Source organism: Panulirus ornatus, chromosome 13, assembly GCF_036320965.1.
Source record: "Panulirus ornatus isolate Po-2019 chromosome 13, ASM3632096v1, whole genome shotgun sequence".
NCBI lineage: Eukaryota > Metazoa > Arthropoda > Malacostraca > Decapoda > Palinuridae > Panulirus > Panulirus ornatus.
In genome coordinates this window covers 9,806,999-9,832,017 of record NC_092236.1, presented here as the reverse complement: position 1 = coordinate 9,832,017, position 25,019 = coordinate 9,806,999, and the positions used below count along the sequence as shown (strand labels likewise).

The 25,019-nt window shown below is 37.5% G+C and overlaps 1 protein-coding gene and 1 long non-coding RNA gene across 6 annotated transcripts in view; one reads left to right on the top strand and one right to left on the bottom strand.

Annotated features, from left to right (window-relative positions):
* Positions 1-22,239, top strand: part of Pxn (Peroxidasin) — a 314,522-nt gene extending 292,283 nt beyond the window's left edge. For 2 of the 3 annotated variants that reach the window (XM_071668549.1, XM_071668548.1), the window contains exons 28-31: positions 9,731-9,938; positions 15,357-15,552; positions 16,609-16,743; positions 18,721-22,239. In XM_071668549.1, the coding sequence (XP_071524650.1) occupies positions 9,731-9,938; positions 15,357-15,552; positions 16,609-16,743; positions 18,721-18,762 (581 nt within the window). In that variant the 3' untranslated portion in view covers positions 18,763-22,239. Of the gene's footprint in view, positions 1-9,730; positions 9,939-15,356; positions 15,553-16,608; positions 16,744-18,720 lie in introns of those variants that run through there. The other variant, XR_011713564.1, reaches the window with a different exon arrangement.
* Positions 1-25,019, bottom strand: part of LOC139752721 (uncharacterized) — a 50,895-nt gene that overhangs the window by 21,430 nt on the left and 4,446 nt on the right. Inside the window, exons 1-3 of one of the 3 annotated variants that reach the window (XR_011713565.1) lie at positions 18,776-18,913; positions 18,194-18,293; positions 9,694-9,865 (exon numbers count right to left, since the gene is read on the bottom strand). This is a non-coding gene — a long non-coding RNA (uncharacterized lncRNA). Of the gene's footprint in view, positions 1-9,693; positions 9,866-18,193; positions 18,294-18,775; positions 18,960-25,019 lie in introns of those variants that run through there. The other 2 variants (XR_011713567.1, XR_011713566.1) reach the window with 2 other exon arrangements.

Below are 25,019 nucleotides of genomic sequence, written 5' to 3'. Positions count from 1 at the left end.
CATGTACACATGCCTTACATCCTCGATAAAAACTTTTCACTGCTTCTAACAACTTGCCTCCCACACCATATATTCTTAATACCTTCCACAGAGAATCTCTATCAACTCTTATCATATGCCTTCTCCAGATCCATAAATGCTACATACAAATCCATTTGCTTTTCTAAGTATTTCTCACATACATTCTTCAAAGCAAACACCTGATTCACACATCCTCTACCACTTCTGAAACCACACTGCTCTTCCCCAATCTGATGCTCTGTACATGCCTTCACCCTCTCAATCAATACCCTCCCATATAATTTACCAGGAATACTCAACAAACTTATACCTCTGTAATTTGAGCACTCACTCTTATCCCCTTTGCCTTTGTACAATGGCACTATGCACGCATTCCGCCAATCCTCAGGCACCTCACCATGAGTCATACATACATTAAATAACCTTACCAACCAGTCAACAATACAGTCACCCCCTTTTTTAATATATATATATATATATATATATATATATATATATATATATATATATATTTTATTTATTTATTTTGCTTTGTCGCTGTCTCCCGCGTTAGCGAGGTAGCGCAAGGAAACAGACAAAAGAATGGCCCAACCCGCCCACATACACATGTATATACATACACGTCCACACATGCAAATATACATACCTATACATCTCAATGTACACATATATATACACACACAGACATATACATATATACACATGTACATAATTCATACTGTCTGCCTTTATTTGTTCCCATCGCCACCTCGCCACACATGGAATAACAACCCCCTCCCCCCTCATGTGTGCGAGGTAGCGCTAGGAAAAGACACCAAAGGCCCCATTCGTTCACACTCAGTCTCTAGCTGTCATGTAATAATGCACCGAAACCACAGCTCCCTTTCCACATCCAGGCCCCACACTCTTTCCATGGTTTACCCCAGACGCTTCACAAACCCTGGTTCAATCCATTGACAGCACGTCGACCCTGGTATACCACATCGCTCCAATTCACTCTATTCCTTGTACGCCTTTCACCCTCCTGCATGTTCGGGCCCCGATCACTCAAAATCTTTTTCACTCCATCTTTCCACCTCCAATTTGGTCTCCCACTTCTCCTCATTCCCTCCACCTCTGTCACATATATCCTCTTGGTCAATCTTTCCTCACTCGTTCTCTCCATGTGACCAAACCATTTCAAAACACCCTCTTCTGCTCTCTCAACCACGCTCTTTTTATTTCCACACATCTCTCTTACCCTTACATTACTTACTCGATCAAACCACCTCACACCACATATTGTCCTCAAACATCTCATTTCCAGCACATCCACCCTCCTGCGCACAACTCTATCCATAGCCCACGCCTCGCAACCATACAACATTGTTGGAACCACTATTCCTTCAAACATACCCATATAATATAAACCTTAAGCACAAGGCACCCACACTTCCCCTTTACTGGCCAGGACAGTTTCTTCTCAGGCATAGCAGAAGAGGGTGTGTAAGTCTGTGTGCTTGGGTTGGGAACTGAAACTCTGAGAAAAGTTTATACCTAATGAGGTGGATTTCTTCCATGAAACATGTATTCTACTGTAAAGTTTCAAAACACAAAATTATTTGAATTCCTACTGAAGTGCCATTACCCCCTTCATATATGTTGCAAGAAATCACAAAGTGTGCATGATCTTATAAGTACTGATAAATCCAATGGTAAATGAAACATGATAAGTTCCCAAGTGCACTTTTATGAAATGATCGCATGCATTATCAGGGGAGGTACAAGAGAGGTAGATCAGTCAGTTAATATACAAGGAAGAGAAGCAGCTAGGACGCCATCGGTAAACAAGTGTTACCCGAATGGTGAAGATCGAGTTGGTTCGTTCGAGTCTAGGAACATGCATATCATAGAATTTTTATTATGTGGACACAAAAGGGAACTGTTTACCAATTATATCTACAATAAAGCTATCCAATTTATACTGACCTTCACTAATATTAATATTACAATTCTTTGTGTATTTAATAACAGAAGATTCAGTGATATATCTCATGGTAAAAAAGTTATAGTTAATAAATGAGTTGGCATAACTCCAGTCAATACAGGGATCATAACTGAGTTGGTATAATTTTTAACATGATTAGACAAGGCATTTGGTTCTTGTCCTGTTCATCTACCATATTTATGTTGCTTAAGGCTAACATGAAGATCCTCACTAGTCTGCCCAACATAAAACATCAAAATTTTTACATGGTACTCTATACATGCAGCCATCCCTCAGAACTTTCTAGTGAATTCTTGATTAAGATATTCTTTATTGTATTGTTGTTGCTGAAGGCAATATTTACATGAAAGGATTTAAACAACCTGGGAAGTAATGTGGAGAACTTAGATTCTTGGTGTCAAGGGGAGGTTTGGGTTTAACTCCGTACAATGATTTCTTTGCCAATTTAGGGATTTATGAATGAAAGATCTAGGATACTTTAAATTGGATCCAATTGAATGTATCTTCTCAAAATCATCATCAGTCTGCATAGACTGGAATGATGATAATTTAACTCTGTCATGTTGAACTGGATAATAATGGATCTGTGAGCAAACATTAGTAGGGTTTCTGTATATGTTAAACTTAATGTTTCCATCCCTATGGATCATGCAATCTAAACCATTATTTTCAACTTCAACGGAAAAGTTGATAAAAGGTACTAAACTGTCAAGGGAGTATTATTCATTTATTATACTTGATCACCATTTCCAATGCAGCGAGTTAGTGCCAAGAAACAGATGAAGACCCATCCACTTGTATACATACATACATACATATATATATATATATATATATATATATATATATATATATATATATATTTTTTTTTGCTTTGTCGCTGTCTCCCGCGTTTGCGAGGTAGCGCAAGGAAACAGACGAAAGAAATGGCCCAACCCACCCCCATACACATGTATATACATATGTCAACACACGCAAATATACATACCTACACAGCTTTCCATGGTTTACCCCAGACGCTTCACATGCCTTGATTCAATCCACTGACAGCACGTCAACCCCGGTATACCACATCGCTCCAATTCACTCTATTCCTTGCCCTCCTTTCACCCTCCTGCATGTTCAGGCCCCGATCACACAAAATCTTTTTCACTCCATCTTTCCACCCCCAATTTGGTCTCCCTCTTCTCCTTGTTCCCTCCGCCTCCAACACATATATCCTCTTGGTCAATCTTTCCTCACTCATTCTCTCCATGTGCCCAAACCATTTCAAAACACCCTCTTCTGCTCTCTCAACCACGCTCTTTTTATTTCCACACATCTCTCTTACCCTTACGTTACTTACTCGATCAAACCACCTCACACCACACATTGTCCTCAAACATCTCATTTCCAGCACATCCATCCTCCTGCGCACAACTCTATCCATAGCCCACGCCTCGCAACCATACAACATTGTTGGAACCACTATTCCTTCAAACATACCCATTTTTGCTTTCCGAGATAATGTTCTCGACTTCCACACATTCTTCAAGGCTCCCAGAATTTTCGCCCCCTCCCCCACCCTACGATCCACTTCCGCTTCAATGGTTCCATCCGCTGCCAGATCCACTCCCAGATATCTAAAACACTTCACTTCCTCCAGTTTTTCTCCATTCAAACTCACCTCCCAATTGACTTGATCCTCAACCCTACTGTACCTAATAACCTTGCTCTTATTCACATTTACTCTTAACTTTCTTCTTTCACACACTTTACCAAACTCAGTCACCAGCTTCTGCAGTTTCTCACATGAATCAGCCACCAGCGCTGTATCATCAGCGAACAACAACTGACTCACTTCCCAAGCTCTCTCATCCCCAACAGACTTCATACTTGCCCCTCTTTCCAAAACTCTTGCATTCACCTCCCTCACATCCCCATCCATAAACAAATTAAACAACCATGGAGACATCACGCACGCCTGCCGCAAACCTACATTCACTGAGAACCAATCACATATACATATACATATCAATATTTACACATATATATACACACATACACATGTGTGCATATTCATACTTGCTTGCATTCATCCGTTCTTGGTTGCCACCCTGCCCTACAGGAAACAGCTTGCCTTCATCCATTCTGGAGCTACCCCACCCCACAGGAAGTGAAAAAGATCTTGAGTGATCAGGGCCTGAACATACAGGAGGGTGAGAGGTGTGCAAGGAATACAATGAATCGGAATGATATGGTATACAGGGGTTGACATGCTGTCAATGGACTGAACCTGGGCATGTGAAACATCAGGGGTAAACCATGGAAAGATCTGCGGGGCCTGGATGTGGATAGGGAGATGTGGTTTTGGTGCATTACACTTGACTGCAAGAGAATGGTTGTGTGGGAATAAAAACAATATCAAAAACACACATTTCTGGGACAAGCTAAGCAAGGTATTTTCATTATATTTTTTATGAATTATTACTATTATATTATACTTAATCACTGTTTCCTGCATCAGCGAGATAGCACCAGGAAACAGATTCAGAATGGTCCATCCACTCATATACACACACACACACACACACATATATATATATATATATATATATATATATATATATATATATATATATATACATATATATATATATATATACATAAATGCCCATACATGCACATATACATATCATCATATGCATACACATATATAGACATATACATACATACACATGTACATATTTGTACTTGCTTGCCTTCATCCATTCCAGTCGCTACCCCACCACACAGGAAATAACGTCGCTACCCCCTGCTTCAGCAAATGTATAGATGAATACTAATACAAGCATTAGGTAAGAACTTACTGAAGAGACCTAGAAAGAAAAACATATCTGAAAAAAATACAGTTCAATGTATCATTCACCAAAAAGAATGAATATTTTGAACTGCAAATGTTCTACTGCATCATCCACATTTCTATAATTTTTCCTTAATATGTATCTTATTTCTAGAGCATTAAAGAGAATTCTGTGGAAAAATATATTAAAAATACAATCTACTGTACTATTCACCATGGGAAAGACCAAAGTTTTGAACACTAACAATTATGAGTGCAGGTGCAAGGTAATGTTTTTCCAACATTTTTTCTGAATATGTAGTTAACCATCAGTCCATGCATTACTTAAGAACATACACTCAGTGAAATGGAGGAGAAAAAATAAAAAAAAAAATAAATTGAAGCATATCATATACTAAGTAAAAGATATGTATACGTTGACCTGTGAGGTGATCACTTGCTTCCATGAACTGTTAATGTTCTAAACTGTTTTTCTTAATATTAGATTCTATATAATTCATTATGAGTGTATGTGTTAATCAAGAAATAACTCAAGAGAACTGTGGTGAAAACACAAAAATGCTCTTTATCTAAAGGGTTGGGACTAAAGGCCAAATTTACACAAAATAATTCTCAAAATTGTATGTAACACTGGAAAATGATATGCAGATATACATCGTGTAAACAATGAAAATGTCTATGATAACTGGAAGCTACACTGCATATTCCATTCCTGAACCGACTCAGACTTTGCAGACGTCGGTTGGTTGGGTGTGATAAACCCTGAAATATGCTGAAATCAAGTGCATGCCACTAAAATTGCCTAAGTTTTGTTCAAAGAAAGAAATAAATTTTTTGCCTTGGTGATCTTCACCAGAGTGATGTCTAATGCACAGTGAATTCGATAGTGAAGTAATAATGTAAATTTAGAAACTTGTAATGAAATAGAAGAACACAAAGAATTAATAAAAAAAACAAAAAACAAGCTATAAGTTAACCAGGGAAAAATAAAGTCCCCTGCCGTTTTATGAATATGACTATTATTGGGAGATAAAGGCATGATAAATGATGGCTTTCTTGATGAACTACATTTTTCTCTTTCCATAAGTGCAAAATGAATATGCATGAATTTGTATTCATGATGAACTTAAAAATTAACAATCTAAGAAGCCTGAAGTGCTTGAAAGTGGAAAAATAAAAAATTTCATGGAAATGAGAAACTGACACCATAAATGCAACTTGGTTAATACTGTATACACAAGTGGTACAATACACCATGAATGACAAATGAAGTACATGAGAATGATAAGTACATAAATTTCATCTAGATAGCTGTTGGAAGTGACTCTATTACCCTTTTATTACTTACTCGATCAAAGCACCTCACACCAAATGTCATGTAAACATTTTATTTTCAACACGTCCACCTTCATCCATGCATTCTTATTGACAGACCGTGCCTCACATCCATATAATATTGTTGGGACTCCTATACCTTCAAACATACCCATTTTTGCACTCCCTGATAGTTGTCTTTCCACCCAGTACTCAATGGTCCCAGATCCTTTGCCCCCACCTCCTCATGATTCCCTTCCACTCCCATGGTTCCATTCACTGCCATGTTTACTCTCAGGTACCTAAACAATTTGGTTCCTCCAATTTTTCTCCATTCAACATCACACCCCAACTAACCTGTCTCTCAACCCTGCTAAACCTATTAACCTTGCCTTTATTCACATTTTCTCTTAACTTCCTCCTTTTGCAAACAACTTATGCAGTTTCTCACTTGAATCTGCCATCAGTGCTGTATCATTTGTAAACAACAACTGGCTCTCTCCAGGTCCTCTCTTTTCTTACAGATAGTATACTCACCCTTCTTTCTAAGACTTGCTTTACCTCCCTCTCCACCCATCCATAAACAAATCAAACAACCATGTTAACATTATACACCCCTGTCACAAAAACTGACCTTCACTTGGAACCACTTACTCTCCTCTTTACTCTCCTCTCTTCCTAATTGTACACATGCCTTGATAAAACCTTCAAGCTGCTTCTAGTAGCTTTCCTCCCACACCATAAATCATTGAGAACTTCCATGACGCATCTCTGTCAACCATGTCAAATACTTTCTCCAGATCTTTAAATGCCACATACAATTCCAACTGTTTTTCTTAGTATTTCTCACATTCTTAAAGGCAAACAATTGATCCACACATCCTCTAAACAGTTAGATAATTATTTCTATCTTTGGGTAAAGGGATGAAAATATACTTTGTAAATTGAATAAATCAATGAGAAGGTATCAGTCATCAATTTATTACTCAATGAGTCATATTAAAAACTGGGCTGGGTTGATGTTTTATATCAAATCACTTGTTCTTATAGTAATAACAAGGATGGTTCAGGATCCTTTAAAAGTGATGCAGATATGTGAATCAAGGTGGAGTTTCTTTCATTTAATATGAAAAGCAAGTGCGCCAAAATACTATATAAATGAGGTGCCACCTCTGCCTGGGGTGACATACTGTTTGTAGTGGTTACTGATATGCTACTGCCTAATTTTATTTTTCAATTTCCTTGTATTAAATTAAGGCTTATATAACTTGCTTATATATCATTTGTTTCATGACAGCTGTTCTTTAGTGATGTTCTTTTATAATAAAGAAAAAGTTTCTCAACTTTCTGCTGTTTAAGATTTGTATTAAACGTTTGGGAGACTGATCTGGTGAGGGCACTTTGACAAATTCTCTTTTATTTTGACTGGTTTCAAATAATTTTTTTTCAGATTTATATTAAATTTTATCATACTAGCTCATGAAAACAAAACTTAGGCAATTTGGAAGGCATGCAGTGATATTCTAGTATATTTCAGCTACTATCAATTTCAGCTGATTTTAGCATATTTCAGGGTTTTGTCATACAGACAGCCTGATATGCATTGTCACTGTCAAAACAGTTTGCCAAGAAAAGGCTTTCCTGTTTGATTGACTTTTCAGCTTGATATATAGATGTTGCTATCATTAACCTCATGATGGCGAGCAAAAGCTGAAGTGCCAGAGCCATGCTCAAGTTTGTCCAGTATTCTATTATAACCTTTTTGTCCACATTAAAGGTCTTTCTTACAATCTTGGCAGGTTCACTTGTCATAGACGTACTTACTTGATGCTCAGGCACAGTGTTGACTGGTAAACATGGGCATAAGTGTTAAATTTTACAAGAGGCAATTTTACTCAGTGGATGCCAACAGAAAGCAGACACAGTAGTCAGCATGACTGGGGCAACATCAGCACTGTGTGACTATCTCACTGGATATTGTAAAGGCTGGTCTTATGATAAAGAGATGAGAGTAATTAAGGTGCTAAGGGCAAGTAACTCATATTAAAGACTATGTAATATAGATCATGGATATTACCTGGCTTTCATTATGGGCAAAATTTTTCTTTTTTTATTTATATTTATTTATTTTGCTTTGTCGCTGTCTCCCGCGTTAGCGAGGTAGCGCAAGGAAACAGACGAGAGAATGGCCCAACCCGCCCACATACACATGTATATACATACATGTCCACACGTGCAAATATACATACCTTACATCTCAATGTACACATATATATACACAGACATATACATATATACACATGTACATAATTCATAGTCTGCCTTTATTTGTTCCCATCGCCACCCCGCCACACATGGAATAACATCCCCCTCCCGCTCATGTGTGCGAGGTAGCGCTAGGAAAAGACACCAAAGGCCCCATTTGTTCACACTCAGTCTCTAGCTGTCATGTAATAATGCACCGAAACCACAGCTCCCTTTCCACATCCAGGCCCCACACAACTTTCCATGGTTTACCCCAGACGCTTCACATGCCCTGGTTCAATCCACTGGCAGCACGTCGACCCCAGTATACCACATCGTTCCAATTCACTCTATTCCTTGCACGCCTTTCACCCTCCTGCATGTTCAGGCCCCGATCACTCGAAATCTTTTTCACTCCATCTTTCCACCTAAAATTTGGTCTCCCACTTCTCCTCGTTCCCTCCACCTCTGACACATATATCCTCTTGGTCAATCTTTCCAAACTCATTCTCTCCATGTGACCAAACCATTTCAAAACACCCTCTTCTGCTCTCTCAACTACACTCTTTTTATTTCCTCACATCTCTCTTACCCTTACATTACTTGCTCGATCAAACCACCTCATACCACATATTGTCCTCAAACATCTCATTTCCAGCACATCCACCCTCCTGCGCACAACTCTATCCATAGCCCATGCCTCGCAACCATACAACATTGTTGGAACCACTATTCCTTCAAACATACCCATTTTTGCTTTCCGAGATAATGTTCTCGACTTCCAAACATTCTTCAATGCTCCCAGAATTTTCGCCCCCTCCCCCACCCTATGATTCACTTCCGCTTCCATGGTTCCATCCGCTGCCAGATCCACTCCCAGATATCCAAAACACTGCACCTCCTCCAGTTTTTCTCCATTCAAACTTACCTCCCAACTGACTTGACCCTCAACCCTACTGTACCCAACAACCTTGCTCCCATTCACACTCACTCTCAACTTTCTTCTTTCACACACTTTACCAAACTCAGTCACCAGCTTCTGCAGTTTCTTACATGAATCAGCCGCCAGCACTGTATCATTCTTTTTTTACAACTGCAAATTATTTTTAGATAAATTCATGATGAAGTATTTGTATTTTTGAAACATTGGCACTTGTCAACAATCCTTGTTGCAAGAAGAATCTAGTTTGAACACTTTATTGCACAAAACCACACTTGCCTATACTAGTACCCCTCTTACACTTTAAGTCATTGCGATATTTACCTTAAGGCCTAAATCACTAACCTGTTTACTTTCAACTAAAAGTAACTGTTCTTCACAGATTGTCGGAATGCTGGTAACTTCAATAGCCTGACCCAAACACCAGGTATTCGTTTTCGACGTCAAGCTGAATTTTCTCATGTTGAGGACCGAGAGCACATTTTAATGGGAATAACCAAGGGAAAGGAAGCTAAATCTGAAAGTGGTGCAACACTCTCCTTCAGTAGTAATAATTCTGACAATGATACCTATTTTGAACATGGAGAGAGGTTAGTATATTATTGTACTCCACATTAATCATCAAATATTCCCTATTATTTTATGAAAAATATTGAATGTATAGAATCCATATTAAAAAGTATATAATTTATATTTCTTATTCCTTTCTACAGAATGTTTACTTAATCCATATGTAATACATTACTGAATTCACTGTAGTCATGAAAATTTAGTTAGCTCTAAATACCGGTAGTGTATTCTACTTCAGGGTCTTACAGAATTTGCCATGAGACATTAGAAAAGCATAAATTTAACGAGATAAAAAGTAATTTGATTTAAAATTCAGTAAGCTTCTAAATACAATAGCATGTTAACCTGATTCATTACAGTCAGAATAACTAAAACCAGAAATAAAGAAGGAAAGCAAATATGCAACTCTCAGTGAATAGAAATAATAGATTGAAAGAGTTATGCTCCAATTTGGTGAAGCAAGTCATTCAGTTTGTTGAATCTGACTTTTTTGCCAAAAAGTTTATTATGCTTTAAATGGGTTTCCTTTACACAAATCTGAATTTAAGCAGTTTGGTTTGTAAGAGAATTGATGTAAATGGTGTGTTTCAGAATCAAATGATTTGGCAGGAACAAAGCACAAGCTTCATTCAAGTGTTTATGCTCTCATGTGTGATACACCAAAGCAATACTAGTATATATAAAGATGTCTGTGTGTGTATATATATGTGTACATTGAGATGTATGGGTATGTATATTTGCGTGTGGGGACATGTATGTATATACATGTGTATGGGGGTGGGTTGGGCCATTTCTTTCGTCTGTTTCCTTGTGCTACCTCGCAAACCCGGGAGACAGTGACAAAGCAAAATAAATAAAATAAATATATAAAGATATCATGCATAGGATAGAGTGAATTGGAACAATGTGGTATATTGGGGTCGACATGTCAAATGACTGAACCAGAGCATGTGAAGTGTCTGGGGTGCATTACACATGACAGCTAGAGAATGGATGTGAGGCAGATGTGGCTTTTCTTCATCAATGATGTGGGAAAGGGCAATCAAGCATGAAAAACACACACAGATATACTTATTTCCTGCCCCAGTAGTCCCTTCTATCCTTATGAGGCTATGCAGCACTCAGGAAGTTGGCCACATCCCCTGGTTGGGACACAAGCCATAAAATATTGTGATGTGTTTGCATTTATGTGCAGAATGTACAGGGCAAATGAGTAGAAAGTGTTCTTTATGGTGGTTTCATTGTGGGTATGAACTTTTATGAGATATGTTGAAACAGTGTTAGTAGTGTTACTGTGATGGATGATGTCCAGAGCATTGGTGGAAAAGTGTGACTTGTGTGAGTCTGGAGAGGTAGTGCCAGGAACAGATGAAGAAATGGCCTCATTTACTCACATCCATTCTTATTTTTATGCAAATTGCATCGAAACCAGAACACCCTATCCACAATTAGGCACCATAAACCTTTTGTGTTTTCCCCAACTGCTTCAAATGCCCTGCTTAAGCCCACTGACAGCATTCAGTATGCTGTGCACCACATAACTCCAATTCACTATCACTTGTACACCTCACACCCTCCTGCATACTCAGGCCTATCCTTCTTCTTTCTTGGTTTCCTCCTTTTCCTTGAACCTTCCATTTCTGACATGTATACTATCATAGTCATCCTTTCTTTACTCATCTTCTCCATGTGTCCATACCATTTCAGCACATCCTCTTCAGCTCTCATACTTACTACCACACCTCTCTCTTACCTGACCATTTATTATTTGATCAACCCTCCTAACAAGATGTATTATTTTCATACTTGTTTGGCATTTCCCATGTTAGTGAGGTAGCATCAAGAAGAGAAAATAAAAGGCCTTATTCACTTACATACATCCTCTAGCTGTCATGTAATGCACCTAAATCCACATCCTGGCCCCACAGACCTTTCCATGGTATCCCCTAGCTGCTTCATATGCCCAAATTTATACAGCCTGTGCATCATATTGATACAAAAATGTTGGGAGTATCATGCCTTCAAACTTACCCATTTTTGCCCTTCCAGATAACATCTCTTTCCTCATGTTCCTCATTGCTCCCAGAACCTTTGCTTCCTCACCCACCTAAGACTCACTTTTGCTTCCACTGTTCCATTCAGTGTCATGTCCACTCCTATGTATCTAAAACACCCCACTTCCTCCAAAGTGTCTCTATTCAAACTTACACCCCCAGTTAACCTCTGCCTTTGTCCTGCTAAACTTAATAACCTTGCTTTTGTTCACATTCCCTCTCAACTTCCTTGTTTCACACACTTGCTTACATTTACTCTCAACTTCCTTGCTTTACACACTCTCAAACTCAAAAACCAACTTCTGCAGTTTCTCATTCGAATCTGCAACTAGTGGTGTGTCATCAGCAAACAACAACTGACCCACTTCACAGGCCCCTCAACCCCTACATCCCAAATACTTGCCCCTCCTTCCAAGATGCTTGCATTAACTCAATCACCATCCCATTCATAAACAAATTAAGCAGCCATGATGACATCACACACCCTGCTGCAGACCCACCTTCACTTGGTACAACTCATCCTCCTCTCTGCCTACTTGCACTCTTCTAGTAGTGTTACTTCCATACCATATACTCTTTAAGACCTTCCAGAAGGCATCTCTATCAACCCTGTCAAATGCTTTCTCTAGATCCACAAATACCACATACAAATCCTCATGTTCTCAAAGTATTTGTTACACATTCTTTCAACCAACCAGATCCATACATCCCCTACCACTCCCGTAAACCATACTCTTCTGAAGCTTTGTAGATGCCTTCACCCTCTCAATCACCACTCGCCCACACAACTTACCTCTCATTCTCTTTCATGGTGGGCAAATTTTAGGCTTCTAGCCTGTCTCCATAAGCAAGCTCTCTTAAAGCTGGTACTGTTTCTCTTACCTTTCTCTGGACCTTCTCTATTTGGATTGGAAGCTGAAATTACCTATTTGTACTGAACGGGGAGGGAGTTTTACTCCCATGGGGCTCTATTTCTTGAACATTCTCAATTATCATACAACTTAACAAATTCATGCTTCCTGTCTCTATGACTATTTTCAGTCATTTTGATCTATTCTTCCATTACCCTTATACTATAAAAGTACTTCTTTACATATTTTTCTTGCTGGATTTCATGCTGTCCTCTGGTTATCCTATCCCTTCATCTTTCAGAGAACTGTGTACTGTCTACATCATAAATCTGGTTTAAAGACTTCAGGGTTGTAATCAGGTTACAACTCACTCATCTATTTTCCAAGTTCGGTAAATACAGCTTCTGTCCTATCCCTTTAACTCAGGTCTCTTAATTCTGGTCTGTATGTATGTATGTATGTATGTATGAATGTATGTAATTACCTACTCATACTTTACAGGGAGGGAATTTTACACTTGTAGGACCCCATCTTTTGAACATTCTGTACTATCATACAACTTTTTAATTCAAGTATGCTCTGCAATAAATGTGTCCTCAGTATGTGTGTGTGTGTGAAACTCTAATAAGGTCACACTTGCACCTACTCTGTCTGTCAGTCTGTCTCAACCAGGATGAGACACAGAGTTATGTTGTTGATATTATCTGCTTAGGTATTGGGACGGTTGATGATGGCTGTGCAGTGAACTTGCTCTTTTGTGGCTGTAAATTGTCACTCCTTTGGCCCAGGTAACTGTCCATTTTTCTGTGGCACAAGCACCCATTCAGGGGCTGCTGGCTTTCAACCTTCAAACATACAGTCTCTCCATCTCGTATGTAACACCTGAGAACACAGCTCACATGTATCATCTTCCATTACTATATTTTCTTGCCATGAGTACTGTGCATTAGCCCTAGCTTGTGGCAAAATCTTTTTGAAGTTATCACATTGCTCTTTCTTTCTCTTTCTTACAGTAGGTGGTAGGTGACTGCTGACTAAGAAATACATTACTGGCACTACCTGCCTTGGTATTGGGAGGGTTAGTGGCAGCTGCAGAGTAGGTTAATGCTTTGGTGGCAATCAAATGTCACTCCTTTTGTGCAGGTAGCTGTCATTTCCTTCTGCCTCATGCACATGTGGGCTGCTGGCTGCAAGTCCACAATCTTTCATTATCATACATAATACCAACACAACACGTATGACATATTTTTCACTGCTTTCTATTTTCTTGAATTATGCACTATGTGTTAGCCCCGACATAATACCAACACATAACTTGCAGGACATATTTTTAACAGCTTTCTATTTTCTTGAAGTATGCATTATGTGTTAGCACAGTCATTTGGCAATCTTGTTATATGTACTTGTAACTAAGTACTCTCTCTCTCTTGTAGATAGTAGGTGACCACTGAGCAAGAGGGTATATTACAGTAACTACCTGTCCTCTTGTTCTCTCTCCCTCTCTGTTAAAATGTAAATGTGAAGTTCACTCACTTGTGAGGTATATTACAGGAACTACCTGTCCTCTTGTTCTCTCTCCCTCCCTGTTAAAATGTAAATGTAAAGTTCACTAACTTGTGGACCACTGTGCTGTTTTTAGAGGAATGGCTGAACACCATATGAAAAAATGAATGAATATATAATGGTTCATACCCTTCATAGACATCAATCTCTGTTGTTTTATTGCTTTTGTAATTTAGTGATTGTTTTTGCTAAATTACTTATGCCATCATTTCAGGTTCACTGTCAGCCATATGATTTACACATTTTACTCATAGGAACTATCATTTTTAAAACAAATTGAGTTTAACTCGAATCACAATGCTGGATCAAGAAAGCAAATTAGATAACAGACCTGTCTGTGTAACGTTTCATCATTCTTTCTATTATTCTCTCTTGACTGAGATCAACTTGCTTTGCTTCATCAAAAGTCTTCTTTGTATATTGGAAATTCATTTAGGATACATTTTCTATTTATATTTTTGAACCAGGGCATATAAAGCAATCCAGGATAAACCACTGAATTAGTCTCTGGGGCTTGGCTTTTGTTTGGTAGGGTCTGGTTTCACTGAAAATACATGACAGCTAAAGAATGGATGTGTGCAAGTGAGTTTGTTGTCCATTTGCTCTTGATGATACCTCACTAAGGCAGGAGAAATTATAAAAAAAATATTGAATTTGTTTTTTCAAGCTTCTGTTTCTCCTTTATATGGAAACATCCCTCTCTTCAAAAAGATTCAAACAAACTGAATGACTATGGGAAAGCCACTTGGGAAGGAGAGGTGTCCTTTCAATTTTCACTTAAATTCAAATATTCATTAGTTTTTAAGTAAATCTTTGTATCTGGATAACTGGCCTCAAAACACCCTCAAACCAGTGAACCCCCAGCAATAATCGAGATATGGAGAAAATACACTGAAATCACTAGATCTTTAAATAAGGCCTAAGTTTGATTTTATTGTGTACTCTGTTCATTAGTATTTTTTTTTTTCAGAATGATTAAACCTAAACTTGACCATAGTCATCGCCAAGATGAAGTAAGGGACTGGGTACCAAAATCAAGAAACAGTGAAGTCAACAGTGATGACGACTTTGGAAGCTATATGCAAGATATGACAGAACAACGAATAGAAGGAATTGAAGTATTGGTAGAACATCTCACAAACACTGTTAGTGAACTAAACAAGAAGGTTTGTATTATATTAAATTTTACAACTGTTGGCAAGCATATATGAACACAAAGAATTATATGCTCCTTGTATAATTTCTGATTTTAAAATCAAGCATGAAACACTTCACTACACTGGATGGCCTTAGTTTTTCATGGAGACACCATTAAAGAAGTGATATTTAGCTTAGATTCTAAGGAGTTACCAAGCTAGTAGTTTGAAACATTTTCACACCCCACAGTAACTTTAGAATATATTGTTTTTATACTGCTTTGCCTTACATTTACCTTTATCTTGACTTTTCTTTCTCCCTTAACTTTTCCCTCTTAGTTTTTCAAAATCTTACTTCATGTGCAAGCAGGTGTTGACTGCTTCGCTTCTCTAGCAGTGGAGTCAATATGAAAAATTCTTAAGCAAGAGTTTCAAAATTTTTGCTGCATTCTTAATGCTTGAAGGTTTTGAAATGTTCAGTAAACTAAACATCTGAAGCAGATATTGCATATCTTCTCTGCTTTGAATGTCTTTATGCATACGGGTTGGTGAGAAATGTTTATCACTTCTGAAGGAGGACAGCTAATAACAATAACTTATCCCTTTAGTTCATGCTGGTGTCAAGAGTGTGTTGCACTTCAGTTCATGTTCTGGACCCATTTTTCATAAATGGTCATCATTTTTGTTCTTGAATGGGAAGTACACTTAATATCTGTCCTATGTACCTCTTGCTGATATATTAAATATAGCACTGAAATAAAGATATAAAGTAGGAAGCATTCAAAAATAATCAAACACAATGCTCAAGTTCCATAGCTCATTCAAGCTTTTGACCTCGTTAGAAACATTGTCGATTTGGCTTGATAACCAATGTGCCCCACAATCTGCAGGCTTTGGATATACTATTACATACAATAAGATAACTCTTGTAAACATTTCACAATTTTGACTGAGCTATTGAGGAGTAACTAGATTTTTTAATCCATGAAAGTAATTTATCATAACTATTTTTGGTGTCTCTCATCTTAGTATTATACATTCTCAATTAAACAATTACATATTAAAATTTTTTTTTATAATCATCAGGTTAGCATTTTGGAGCTCAAATGCAATGGTAGAATTCGAAAGAGAAGAAGAAAAGTATGCCACGATGAAAATGGTCATGAACGTCGCCATGGTGAGACCTGGCAGAAGAGCCCCTGTACTACATGCAAATGTCGGGTATGATGTACGAAATTATCTTTCTAGAGATAAGTTTGATAATAAGTGAAAAATTAAACAGAATTTCAGTCTGATCTGTAGGGTATTTGGTATACACTGTGCATGGACTGTAGCAATGTTATGATAAGCATATTTGTGAAAGAGAAAGTTGACAATAAATGTGAAAAAAGCAAGGTTATTAAGTTAAGCAGGGTTCAGGGCCAAGTTAGTTAGGATGTAAGTTTGAATAGAGAAAAATCGAAGGAAGTGAAGTGTTTTAGATATCTGGGAATGGACTTGACAGTGAATGCAAGCATGGAAGTCAAAGTGAGTTATAGAGTGGGGTAGGGGGCAAAGGTTCTGGGAGCAATGAAGAGCACATGGAAAGAGACTATCTCATGAGAACAAAAATGGGTATGTTTGAAGGAACAGTGGTTCCAGTTATATTGTAGCAAGGGTTGTGCAGAGGAGAGTAGATGTGTTGGAAATTAAACATTAGAGGACAACATTTGGTGTGAGGTGGTTTGATCGAATAAGTAATGAAAGGGTAAGAAAGATGTGTGGAAATAATAAGAATGTGGTTGAGAGAGCAGAAGAGGGTGTGTTGAAATGGTTTGGATACATGGAGAGAATGAGTGAGGAAAGATTGACAAAGAGGATATATATGTCAGAAGTGGAGGGAATAAGGAGAACCAAATTGGAGATGGAAGGATGGAGTGAAAAAGATTTTAAGCAATCGAGTCCTGCATGCAGGAGGGTGAAAGGTTTGCACGGAATAGAGTGAATTGGAATGATGTAGTATACTGGGGGTCAACTTGCTGTCAATGGACTGAACCAAGGCATGTGAAATATTCAGGATAAACCATGGAAAGGTCCATATGGCCTGGCTGTGGATAGGGAGCTGTGGTTTTGGTGCATTACACATGACAGCTCATGTATGGATGTAATCTTTCTTTGTCTGTTTCCTGGTGCTGCCTCGCTGAAATGGGGCACGATTAGGTGTGAGGGGAACATAAGAGAATATATATATTTCTTTTCTTTTCCTTCATGCATTTGTTATGTATATGTATGTATGTATGTAAGTATGTATGAATGTGAGTAGACATGTCTTTCTTTGTCTGTTTCCTGGCACTACCTTGCTGATGTGGGAAACAGCAATCAAGCATGAAAAAGGAAAAACCATCACCCATAAATCATCAAAATCGAGTCCAAGACAACATTTATATGCTTACTATCCTATTCAGCATTATTATAAAAGAAACAATTTCTCCTGTTGTAGCGTGTTGAATTTTGAATGGGTATAGGTTACTTTTTCATTTCTTCATGTAAATGATGTTCTGCTTGAGTAAAAAACACATGAGGTGTGTATAATCATACAAGGATAAAAACCTTCTATCAAGTGTGTAATGTGTTTAGATGTATTTAGGATGAAAAAGTACTTACAGAAAAACCATAATCATGGTGTACTTACATAAAGAAGGAGCATCTGTGCCATTGCCTGGGCCCTCCCCTGTCAACTCAGTGCAGTTTTTATGGATATTTTCTTCTGCAGCACACAATATAGATGTATACTGTAAGAGAAATTTTTTTCAACTTTCACATTTTAAATGACAACTGCTGTTTACGGGTCAACAGTTCTGGAATAAATGTTAGGTATGTTAATTTGCTAATTATTATTATTATTATAATTATTATTATTATTATTATTATTATTTTATCCCTGGGGATAGGGGAGAAAGAATACTTCCCATGTATTCCCTGCGTGTCGCAGAAGGCGACTAAAAGGGGAGGGAGTGGGTGGCTGGAAATCCTCCCCTCTTTTTTTTTTTTCAATTTTCCAAAAGAAGGAACAGAAGGGGGGCCAGGTGAGGATATTCCCTCAAAGGCCCAGTCCTCTGTTCTTAACGCTACCTCGCTAACGCGGGAAATGGCAAATAGTATGAAAGAAAAGAAAGATTATTATTACTGTTATTATCATTATTATTATTTCTTTTTCAGAGAGGAAATGTTCAGTGCCAGGTAACTGAATGTTCTCTGTGATGTGATAACTTACCAGAGCAAGAAGAATAGTGCTATCCTGTCTGTTGTGGCAGTACTATTTTAATCGTCAACTTCTTCTGTCATCTTCCATTTCATGGAGACTCAGCTGTGCTTATCCAGTTGCTGAATTTCAGGACTAATCTTCTTTTACCATATTTTCAGGATGAGTTACAAACTTGGAAGTGATCTTAAGACATCTGCCAAAGGAAAAGTGAAACTATATCTGTTAACAGTTCTTTCTATGTGGCAGACATTATATACTGAGGAACATTAAAAATGCTCTTCACTAGGGATATGAAATGGAAAAACCAAGTTGTTAAAATCCTATATAATTTTATTGCATATTCATGATGAAATTCAGTTTTAATAACTTAGTGTATCTGAATTTCAAGGAAGTGAACTAGTGGAACAGAGTTTGCCAAGTGGATGTAAGCATAGTGAAAAAGTTACTGTGATCTTTAACAGCTGGACATTTAGTTATAACAGAGTATCTTCACTGAGTGACTCCAAATTTACAGTCAACACAGTGTCAAATTATTCAGAGACATCATTGATTATGAGGATCCTAGTAAATGTTTATTGCAGTACATAAACAACTGCAGTAATGAGATATAACTACAATACTCAATCCTGCTGCTAGCTTAATGCTGTTCCATGCTCCTTTTTTGTTTTTTTTTTTACCAAAAAGATTGCCTGCCTACTGCCTTTCACTGCCAGTGTGAAGATTACTTAATTGTTTTTCTGTAATAAAATAAGTAGCGTATGCCTAGCTTGCGCTTGCATTACTAGTCAGTAGGAAATCATATATGTTCACTTAGTAGGTGAATTTATATGAACTTAAGAAAAAACTAATTTGTTTATCACACTTTCTGAAGTAAGCTGAATAGTTTTTTTTTTTAGCCCAGCTTGTTAATGACATTGTTGTAGCATACTAATATGGTGCTAATATTTGATATAGATGTGTATTTGTTATATTTATTACATACCATAATACCATTCACTGCCAGTAGTGTCATAGGAATATTATAAACTTTGTATAGTACATACACCACTATCAGCACATTTCAAATGTCATCAGACAGCACTCAAGATATGTTACTAGCATTTTTTATCATTTTTGCACTTTGCCCTCTCATTACGTTGATTGCTTTGTGATGATTTTTGAAATCTGCTCATTCTTTCGTTACCTCATTCCCCAGAACTAACATTCAGGATTACTTAAAACTGTTGTAGCGGTCAAGACTTGGATTTAAAGACAATGTTCTTTTATGAGGTATTTTCCAGTTATTAATTATGAAATATGGTACATGTTAGATTTTCTGATACTTTTATGTGATACTTTTAAAGAATCTTGAGTCTTAAAACCTGCTGCCAGGTTCTTTAAATGAACTTGAAGAGTCTTAAAACTTTATGTTGCAGAAGTTAATGAAATCTAGATACTCAAGTTACATTTCCCAAATTACCTCTATCTGCTGTTTTCATCAATAGAGCAAGAAAGATTTTATATAATGCCTACTGAAACCTACTGTTTGTATAATTTACATTAACAGTAATAAAAGAGGGTAATTTTTTTAAAGTCAACCCCTAGTGACTAGTCCCTCTTCACCAATGAAGTTTATCTAATCCAGTTACAACACAAGAAAGGTAAAAAAATATTTTTTCTTTGGACTGCCTTTGTATATTTTAGTGTAACTATACTTGCTTTAGCAGGCAGCATCAGGAACAAACAATGGCATCAATGGCACACATCAAGTCTGTCATTTATAATGGACCAAAATCAGGGACTTCCATCCACAGACAACTCCATGGTATACCTTAATAGCCTAATACAATGCCACGATAACCTAACATGCCTGGCTTCAGCCCATTTTCAGCACATCGCCCCTCATATACCACATCACTCTTACTCATTCTGTCCAATGCATGGCTCTCACCCTTTCGAATGTTCAAGCACCAATACCTCAAAGCCTCCAGCACTGTAAACTTCCATCTTCTCCTTGGTCTTTCCTCAAGGTGGCAAGCAACCACTGATCAAGGAGGTACTACTTCTTACGTATCAGGAATGTTATTGAGGGCAGCACAGTGAGCCAACACTTCCTTCTCAAGCTTCCCTCCCTGGCCTAGGTTTCTGTCTTATTTTTCTACCTTACATACTCGTGGGTTGCTGGCATTCAGTCCACAAATGCTTGCTTTCTCTCAATCTCACACATGACAAATAACATGACTGACACAACGCTTTACTCTTAACTCTAAATTTTAATACAGTGACAGTTACTTCCCAAGTAGGCACTCTCTCTTGCTTCCACCATTTCTGATTCACAAAGCCCCTTGTCTGATTTTTTGTAGGCCTTCTCTCCATGTGTACAGAGTATATTAGCATGCTCTGGTTGACCCTTTATATCAGACTGTGCTCACTAACACCTCAGAAATTTCCTTAAGTATCCAAAAAAAATCAGTGATGAATCTTTAAACATAATTTTTACAGATTTACCAGCCCTCATAAAAATATTTTCATGCTCTCCTCTATGCATTTTGTATATCAAAACAATCATTTTATTTATGAATACTTAAACGGTTGTTGAAAAACTTTTGCTCTAAGCAGGGGAGTACCAAAGGGAGGGCAATGGAATGACGTCCCTCATGAACTTCATAGTATACAGTAAACATAAAATTAATATGATTTAAGTACTTTTTACAATTATTCTAACCCTATAAGTACCTCGAAACAAAAAAGAAATATATATGTATGTATGCTAAACTGTTTCATTGATTACACTAGTGATCAATAAATCAACAAAATACCTTTCACTACCTTTCTAAAGCACTGACAAATGCAAAAGCATATTAATTTGTTTCGTTACATTAAACTCTTGATTTGTGATTTGAGTTGTATTTTGTTAGGGAATATCATAAATATAATTTGCATTTAAAAATGGTCACCAATCTCAAAATAAATTTTCTTCTCAACAACAGATGTATTCAATTTTATGATACAACTAATGTAAGTAATTTGATATAGCATCCAAATAACTCAGTCAAAATAATTTAAAGATGCTTTATCTCCTTATGAAAAACTATGATTTTTATTATCATCTTCAGTTCATTATTGCCCCCCTACCACCTCCCCAAATCCTGGTTGCGCAACTGGCTACAAGTGAAACAATTAGCTACTATACAATACTGAAAATTATGAGAAATAAATCCAGGGCAAATTTAGTAGCATCAAAAATATCATGTAGTCCTTGGAAATAGTTTTTACGAGTTTCACTAGATGAATGCTCAAATGAGATTGTATGATGTGATAAATGTGACAGTGATTAAACCATCTGAAGTGTGAGAGTTATGATTTGGATATATGCTAGTTGAGACACCAAGAATGATATTGTGGACCTGTTTAGCATTTGTACTTCAAATATTCATGTATAGTATAGTATAGTATAAATGATTATGTGAAAAAATAAAAATGGCCTATATAAACTGAGTTATTACTTCATCAAAACTGCTTCTTTTCCCCTTTGTAAGGTAGCACCAGGAACAAATGAAAAATGGCTTCATTTGCACATATCCACTCTGTAGGTGTCATGTATTATGCAATGACAACAGCCTCCCATCTACATCCAATTTCCACAAACTATTCCATAGTTTTACCTTTCTACGCCATGGTTCAGTCCACTGACAACACATCACCCCTGTAATAATCATGCCAATCCAATTAATCCTAAACCATGTGTGCCTCTCACCCTTCTGAATGTTCAAGTCCTAATACTTGAAAGCATCTTTCACGTGCTACTTCCATCTCCTTGGTCTACCCTCTCCTTGTAACACATAGATCCATTTAGTCTGACTTCCTTCTCTTATCTTCCATGTTCAAACCATTTCAAAAACGCTTGGGCAGTCCTTCTAATCAGATTGCACGCTATTTTATGTTAACTGAGATGGCATGGGCAACTGAGGCCCCAATCAAGGCTATCTCATTATCACTATACAATATGTATATTGATGGCACGGGCAACTGAGGCCCAAACCAAGGCTATCTCATTATCACTATACAGTATGTATATTTATCTTATTATGTTCATTATACTTAATCGTTGTTTCCCGTGACAGAAAGGTAGTGCCAGGAAACAGATGAAGAATGGCACATCCACTCATATACACATATACATAAACGCCCACACACACACATATACATGTACACATATATATATCGTTCACACTCAGTCTCTAGCTGTCGTGTGTAATGCACTGAAACCACAGCTCCCTATCCAGGCCCCACAGACCTTTCCATGGTTTACCCCAGACGTTTTACATTCCTTGGTTCAGCCTGAGTCAGGTACCCATTTTACTGACCAACCCCTAAGGGTGGATGAATAGCAGGGTTGACTGTGAAGCAACTGTGACAACCAAGATTTGAACCTATGCACTTGACCTGGGGCAGCCTGTAAGTGTATCAAGGTCAGGAATGCTAACCACTACACCAAAGAGGTCCACACTACCACATCTTATTACAATGTCATTCCATACATATCAACTAACCCCACACTATATACTGTTCTCTGCCATTTAATTTCTAAAACATGCACCCTCTCCCTCTATTTTTGCATTCTAGGCCCAAAAATCACATCCAAAGAACACTGTTAGGACTACAATACCTTTAGACACCTATCTTTGCCTTTACAGTCTCTGACCTCCATTCCATGTTTCTAACTGGCACCCCCAAGATGAGTGGCCAAGTACAACTAATGGTTAGTCATGCATAATGACAATAATTAATGAGTCATACATTTTTTCAAATGCTTTTCTTTGTAAATGGTTGCTCAATAATATTATAAACAAGAAACAGTAAATGTGATACCAACATATTTCTTTAATATGCTTTTGTTCACAGACATTTGCTCAATAATCTTATCTATATTTACCAAACAGTAAAGCTTATACCAACATTACCATTACCATGAGTTTGTTGATATGTAAACTACTAGTAGTATGTATGTAAATGTTTACCTAGTAATGTTGTTTTTGGTCTTACATAATTTTTTCTACAGAATGTACCCAAGCCATGCATATGCATGCTTCTTGCAAGGTGCTGGCAATACCACACTATTGTACTACCAGTCCAATGATGATCACCTTATTCAAAGCTTAAGCCCATGTAAATTGAAAAAAAAAAAGTGTAGATGGACGGTGAACATTATTTTAAAAATGGTGTAAATAGAAAGGTCCCTGTATACTATCTTGGTTAACCTCTCCTCATTCATTATCCCTGGGGTAGGGTAGAAAGAACTCTTACTTCCCTGTTCTCTATGGGTCGCAGAAGATGACTAGGAGGGGTGGGAGTGGGGAGGCTGAAAATTCCTTGTGGATACCGAGTGGAGTATTAGGAGGTCTTCATCTCCACAGCCCAGGCTTCTGGACTGGGTCATTGATCGACCAAGCTCTTGGATGGTGCAGTTTCAGGGACACAAAGCCCTCATAGCCTAGCTGGTTTGGTACATATTATAGGTACCTGTCCAAATGTACTCTTGAACTTGTGCACTGTGCATCCCATGCTGTCTCTGCTAGTATATGGAAAGGTGTTTAAGAGTTTTGGGCCATGGATGTTTAAGGTATTTTCTCTTTTTGTACGTAAGGCACCTTTGGATTTCAAAGGTAGTATTTTCCAAAATTTTCCATGCCTGTCGTGCCAGTAGGATGTTTCCAAATATATGTTGGAATCATACTTTCTAGGATTTTCTAGGTATAGATGATATGCCTCTCCTTTTCCAGGGAGTATAGCTTCATTAATTTTAGCCATTCTCAGCAATTTAGTTCATTTGCCACATTTATATGGGCTATGAAAATTTTTTGAATACTTAAATCCACAAGCTCGCTCACCTTGTAAGGTGATGTTAGACTGCAACAATATTCAATTCATGAAACAATTAGTGCCTTGAATAATAGCATCATTGGTTTTTCTCCCCTTGTCCTGCCTTGTCTTGAAGGTCTACAGACTCCAGTTTGCCATTATTACTCAAACGTCTTTCACATTATTCATCTGGTTTGTGATAGTGTGTGTGTCTGTCTGATATTCTGTGCTGTTTTTGATTTTTTTCACTTGCCTCATACTGTCTGGTATTCTGTGCTGTTTTTGATTTTTTTCACTTGCCTCATACCAGAGGAGTTGAAATTTATCTCTGTTGAAATGCAAATTGTTCTTGGCTGCCCAGTTAAAGACTGTCCCCACTTCTCATATTTCAATTTCTAAAAGATGGAGAAAA